Consider the following 6,750-nt stretch of genomic DNA (forward strand, 5'->3'; position numbering starts at 1 on the left):
TTATTTATTATTTACTAGCTTTGCCCGGCCACGCGTTGCTGTGGCTTATGGGAGTCATTTGTTGTCCAGGTGGAATAGCAGTGAATAGCCTTGCAGCCTCGAAGCCTGGCCATTTTCTGGAGTAGCTGGAGTAGCACCCTCAATCAAAGAGCCGCTTTGAAGCCTGGCTACTTCCTTTGTAGGAGAATCCTTGTTTGGCCAGCTTGAACTGCACTGAATAGTCTTGCAGCTTAAAAGCCTGGCTGCTTTCTACCTAGGGCATCCTTGCTAGGCCAGGTTGAATGGGACGGAGTAGCCTCGTGGCTTCAAAGCCCAGGAGTTTTCCACTGAGGGAAATCTTGGTTGGCCAGCTTGAATAGCACTGAATAGCCTTGCTGCTTGCAAGCCTGGCCGCTTTCTACCTTGCGGAATCCTTGGTTGGCCAGTTTGAATATCAATTAATAGTCTCGGTGTGGCAGGTTTGAATGCTGCAATTAGGTACCCTGATGAGCATTGAATGGCCTTGCAGCTTCAAAGTCTGGCTGCTTCCTGCCTGGGGGAATCCTTTGTTGGGAGGTGTTAGCTGGCCCTGATTGTTTCCTTTCTGGAATTCCCAATTTCCTTGCTTTCAGAGTGTTGCTCTTTATTGACTGTCCTGGTTTTAGAGATTATATTGTTCTGTATTATTATACCACAGTAATTGTTTCATATTATATTTATAACCAAATATTATCTGCTTAGAACTGGATTATATGAAGCCCCTTCTACACAGCTGTATAAAATCCACACTGAACTGGATTATATGGCAGTGTGGACTCAAGATAATCCACAGCTTTAGGTACATAGAGATGAGGTAACTGCAAAACTAGACACACATTTACCACAGGATATATAACGACATAGTAATAAAACAGACAAACATCACATAGACGAGGCTCTTCCAATACTGCACACACTCGAGCCTGTTAGGAATTCTGGGAGTTGGAGTCCAAAACACCTGGAGGGCCGAAGTTGGCCCAGGCCTGAGCTAGCCAATGGGGAAGCGAGGAGTGCTTCACTCTTCACCCAATGGGGAGCCGAGGAGCGCTTTGTCCAATGAGAAGCGAGGACCGCTTTCCATCTAGCCAATAGAGAAGCGGGTAGCGCTTGACTCTTTACCCACTGAGAGGGATGTGCGCTTTGTCCAATGAGAAGCGAGGACCGCTTTCCGCCCAGCCAATGGGAAACCGAGGAGTGCTTGACTCTTTACCCATGGAGAGGGGGTGTGCGCTTTGTCCAATGAGAGGCGAGGACCGCTTTCCGCCCAGCCAATGGGAAACCGAGGAGTGCTTGACTCTTTACCCATGGAGAGGCGAGTAGCGCTTTGTCCAATGAGAGGCGAGGACCGCTTTCCGTCCAGCCAATGGGAAAGCGAGGAGTGCTTGACTCTTTACCCATGGAGAGGGATGTGCGCTTTGTCCAATGAGAAGCGAGGACCGCTTTCCGCCCAGCCAATGGGAAACCGAGGAGTGCTTGACTCTTCACCCAATGGGGAGGCGAGTAGCGCTTTGTTTAATGAGAATTGAGGACCGCTTTCCGCCTAGCCAATAGCGGTTGGCTGTTCGCCCAATGGGAAGGCGAGGAGCGCTCCGCCCAATGGGAAGCGAGGGACGCTTTTCCGTTCGGCCAATGGGGAAGCGCGGCGCCCGAGCCTCTTGTTCCCTCAGCTCGGGCCTTCTCCCTTGGCGTCCGGTGGGCGTGGCCTGCCTCGGGCCCACCGAGAGGGCTCCGGGGCGCGTGCAGAGGGCTTCCAGATGCGGAAGGCGGCGGGAGCGGCGATGGCGGGGGCCGGGGCGGAGGTGGGCGCGGTGCTGGGCGGGCAGGGCTGGCCCTTGTCTCCGGAGGGCGGCGGCGGCTACGACTCGGCCCCGCTGGAGCCGCCCGAGAAGGCCCGCCTCCGCAGGAACACCACCTACATCGTCCTCGCCGTGCTCCTCAACGAGAAGGTAAGGCTCCGCGGGGATGGTGGGAGTTGTAGTCCCTCCCCCGAGAAGAAGCGCCGCCTCCCCAATAGGAAGGACTTCCATGTGTTCGTGGCTGGAATCCCTGGGTTGCTGTGAGTTTTCCGGGCTGCCTGGCCATGTTCCAGCAGCATTCTCTCCTGACGTTTCGCCCACATCTGTGGCAGGCACCCTCAGAGGTTGTGAGGTCTGTTGGCAAGTGGGGTTTATATACCTCCCTATGGAATGATGTCCAGAACTCTTTATCTGTTGGAGGCAAATGTGAATGTTGCCATCGGCCACCTTGATTTGCATTGAATGGCCTTGCAGTTTCAAAGCCTGGCTGCTTCCTGCCTGGAGTAGTAATAATAATAATAATTTATTTTTATATCCCGGAACCAGTTCCTAATAACAATAACAACAATAATAATTTTATTTCTTATCTACCTTTCCTCCTGGCTATTATAATTATAATAGTTATTATTATTATTTCTGGCACTAATCCGCATAGCAAGGAGCGTTCCAATAATAATAATAATAATAATAATAATAATAATAATAATAATAATATTTCTTATCTACCTTTCCTCCTGGCTATCATAATTGTAATAGTTATTATTATTTCTGCCACTAATCAGCATAGCAAGGAGCGTCCTAATAATAATAATAATTTTATTTCTTATCTACCTTTCCTCCTGGCTATTATAATTATAATAGTTATTATTATTATTATTTCTGCCACTAATCAGCATAGCAAGCATTGTCCTAATAATAATAATAATAATTTTATTTCTTATCTACCTTTCCTCCTGGCTATTATAATTATAATAGTTATTATTATTATTATTTCTGCCACTAATCAGCATAGCAAGCATTGTCCTAATAATAATAATAATAATTTTATTTCTTATCTACCTTTCCTCCTGGCTATTATAATTGTAATAGTTATTATTATTATTTCTGCCACTAATCAGCATAGCAAGCAGCGTCCTAATAATAATAATAATTTTATTTCTTACCCGCCTCTCCTCCCGGCTCAAGTAAAAGGAAGGCCTCCTTTTTATAGAATAATAATTATTATTTCCCCTACCAACCAGCATGGCAAGTAGATTCATTATTATTATTATTATTATTATTATTATTATTATTATTTTATTTCTTACCCACCTCTCCTGGCTCAAGTAAGAGGAAGCCCTCTTTTTCATATTATTATTATTATTATTATTATTATTATTATTATTATTATTATTATTATTATTATTGCAAATCTACTTGCCATGCTGATTAGTGAGGGAATTTATTACTACTACTACTAGCGTCCTAATAATAATAATTTTATTTTATACCCACCTCTTCTCCTGGTTCGAGTAAGAGGAAGGCTTCCTTTTTATAGAGTAATTAATATTTTTATTTCCCCACCAACCAGCATGGAAAGTAGCTTCCTAATTGTTATTATTATTATTATTTTATTTCTTACCCATCTCTCCTCCTGGCTCAAGTAAGAGAAAGCCCTCTTTTCCATATTATTATCATTTTCATTATTATTATTACGAATCTACTTGCCATGCTGATTAGTGAGGGGATTTATTATTACTACTACTACTAGCATCCTAATAATAATTTTATTTAATACCCACCTCTTCTCCCGGCTTGAGTAAGAGAAAGGCCTCCTTTTTATAGAATAATAATTATTTTTATTTTCTCCACCAACCAGCATGGAAAGTAGATTCCTAATTATTATTATTATTATTTATTTTATTTCTTACCCACCTCTCCTCCTGGCTCAAGTAAGAGGAAGCCCACTTTTTCATATTATTATCACTATTACTATTATTATAAATTTACTTGCCATGCTGATTAGGGAGGGAATTTTTACTACTACTACTACTACTACTGTTGTTGTTGTTGTTGTTCGGAAGCTTCTTGCCATCCTGTTTGGTGGGGTCATGCAAGCCCTCCCAAATCCTGGCTTTCTGTCAATCCACTTTGGGAACCTCGGTTGACATGTCCTGACCCACTGACCCTTCTCCTTTCTCTGCAGAGCGAGGTGCTGGTGATGCAGGAGGCCAAGCGGGAGTGCTACGGGGCCTGGTACCTGCCGGCAGGGCGCATGGAGCCTCGGGAGACCATTGTGGGTGCCATGCGCCGGGAGGTGCAAGAGGAGACCGGGCTCCAGTGCCAGCCGGTCACGCTGCTGGCCGTCGAGGAGCGCGGCCCCGGGTGGATCCGCTTTGTCTTCCTGGCCCAGCCCACCGGTAAGGGGTCAAGGAGCCTCTTTGCACTGCACTGCCCATCAGCCACTGCAGGGGTCAAGGGCTAGGAGTGATAGGCATTGCAATGCAGATCCAAACCCTGGAACGTAGACGGCACCCGGGCACATCCCAGATCCATCTCCCTGTCCCCTTTGACCAATGAAATGACAACACAACTATGACGTATTTTGTGGATTTGATATGTTTCATTGGATCCTAGAATTGGAAGAGACTCCAAAGGCCGTTGAGTCCCACCCCTTACTTGTTGGGCGAGTGGGCTTATTAACAAAAGACCCTCCCCATAAATGCACCACAGAATAACTTATTAGCAGACCACAATGTGAGAAGGCCCTTAGTGTTAGTAGGCCTTGTATGAGAAGCCCCAGGTTGAAGGCTGTTGTGTGTAAAGCTACTGTTGTGAAGCTCCAGTCTGAAGACTGCTGTGTGTAAGGCTCTTGTGTAAGTTTGGTGTGAGAGCGAAGCTGTTGATCTGCATGAGAAAGAAGCCCAATGTGGAAGCAAAGAAGGAAGTATAAAGAACTTTGTGTTATGAAAACCTTGTTTATGTAAATAGTCTAGTTGTATCATTTTACTACAAAGAAACGCCTCCAAAGGAAGAGATAAAATTAGTCTGTGTTTTTTTAAAAATCACTTTTGGCTACTGTTGCTGGGTCATGCTGCTGCTAATAAGTTATTCTGCTATACGTTTATGGGGAGGGTCTTTTGTTAATAAGCCCGCTCGCCCAACATAGTCATGGAGATTCACATTTGCCAAAAGGATATGTGCCCAGAGACTGGGTGCAGCTATTTTCCAATAGGAATGTCTTGCCTTTCCCCCTGCTGATGCTCATTTGTCCCTTTGCCGTTGCACATAGTCATGGAGATTCACATTTGCCAAAAGGATATGTGCCCAGACTGGGTGCAGCTATTTTCCAATGGTAGTGCTTCACCTTTCGATCTAGGCAAACAGCACAGATCTTCTCAGCAGGCAGAACAGAACTCATCTGATGCATTCAACAACATACAAACACACTTGTAGTCTGGACACTCCTCTCTGGCTCCAGCCACATATCCAAGGTCAATAGAGCTTCTTACCAAATTAACACTTTACACAATATAGCATTTCCTGGATGATGCAATACATGCTAGACACAAATTTCATTTAAACACTCTCTATACACAAATCCCACATTAACAACCTTTCCCCCTGCTGACGCTCCTTTGTCCCTTTGCCGTTGCAGGTGGGACGCTGAAGACGCTGCAGGAGGCAGACGGGGAGTCCCTGCAGGCGCAGTGGTGGGACCGCAAGACGCCGGCCCTGAAGCTGCGGGCGAGGGACATCCTGCCTCTGATGGAGCTGGCCCTGCAGTACAAGGCCTCCCCGGGCCACCCGCCCGTGCTGCCCTCGGAGCTGCCCTGCCCCTGGGTGGGCCAGCGCCTGCTCCTGGTCTTTGCCGGCAGCGGAGGGGAGCTGTGGGTGCTGCTGGCCGTGGCCGGAGGCGCCCCACACCTCCCGGTGGCGGCCAGTGGGCTCTCCCCGTCAGAGCTGGGTGAGCGGCTGCTGGTGGGGGTCCACCGCCTGCTGCGGCGCTGCCTGCCCCCGCCCACCCAGGCCTCCGCCCGCGTCCGGGGCCTGCTGGGCGTCCAGCACCTGGGCAAGGAGCCCGGCCAGAGCGACGGGGTCTGCTTCAACGTGGCCGCCACCCTGGAGGAAGCCCCCGGGCGGCCCCCCAAGCCCAGCCCCCCGGCCCTGCGGAGCCCGGACTTTGCCTGGTGGAAGGTGGAGGACGGGGCCTTGCGGAGCAGGATCCTCCAGCGGCTCAGCCAGGACTCCTTCGTCCCCGTCTGCAGCTAGGCCCCAGGCCTCGCCGTCCTTCCGTCCGTCCGTCCGTCCTTCCGTCCGTCCCCGCGAGCCCCGGATGCCCCTCGGCCTGTGCGGCGAGACGCCAGCAAGCAGGGACCTCCCACCAAGCGACTGCGAGCGAGGCATCCTGGGGAGAAACACCCTCCTTCCCTTCCTCCTCCTCCTCTCCTTCCCATCTGGGTGAGTATGGCTACTCCGCTCCTGCCACAAAAACCCCAGGAACACTCCTTTCGCATGAAGCCACTCACAACAATGGAGGGGTTGTTTCTGCCGGAACCTTTGGAACCCCTCGACCCTTTGGACCTTCTTTTCCGGAAAAGCAGGCAAAAGTGTCCCTTTGTCCGACCCATCCCTCCTTCCCTCCCTCCCTCCCTGGCACACAGCACCCCTTTCTCCAAGGAGACGGCTCCCACAGGGAGGCCCAGGACAGCGGCTGGACATTATCGACCTTCCTCCTGGCTTTCTCGCCACCATTCCGTTTGGTAACAAATAAAAAAGGGGCCGTTTCCCCCCGTTTTCCCTGTGCTGCTCTCTCTCTTTTTGTGCAAAAATGCGCAGTCCGCCTTGGCCTCCATCCCTGGGCCCCTTTAGCTCAGGCGTGGGCAAAATAAGGCCCGGGGGCCGGATGCGGTCCCCTGGGTGCTTGCCTCAGGCCCTCATTTTCCCTGTCTTCTTA

General features: G+C 49.3%; 1 protein-coding gene across 1 annotated transcript; it reads left to right on the top strand.

Moving 5' to 3' along the window:
* The first annotated feature begins 1,641 nt into the window (after nucleotides 1-1,641).
* Nucleotides 1,642-6,599, top strand: nudt18 (nudix hydrolase 18). The gene is made up of 3 exons (XM_003229259.4): nucleotides 1,642-1,964; nucleotides 4,000-4,213; nucleotides 5,452-6,599. Exons 1-3 carry the CDS (start codon nucleotides 1,773-1,775, stop codon nucleotides 6,063-6,065), a joined length of 1,020 nt encoding a protein of 339 aa, XP_003229307.4. The 5' UTR covers nucleotides 1,642-1,772; the 3' UTR covers nucleotides 6,066-6,599.
* The last annotated feature ends 151 nt before the right edge of the window (nucleotides 6,600-6,750 follow it).

The sequence above is a fragment of the Anolis carolinensis genome, unplaced genomic scaffold, assembly GCF_035594765.1.
Source record: "Anolis carolinensis isolate JA03-04 unplaced genomic scaffold, rAnoCar3.1.pri scaffold_8, whole genome shotgun sequence".
NCBI lineage: Eukaryota > Metazoa > Chordata > Lepidosauria > Squamata > Dactyloidae > Anolis > Anolis carolinensis.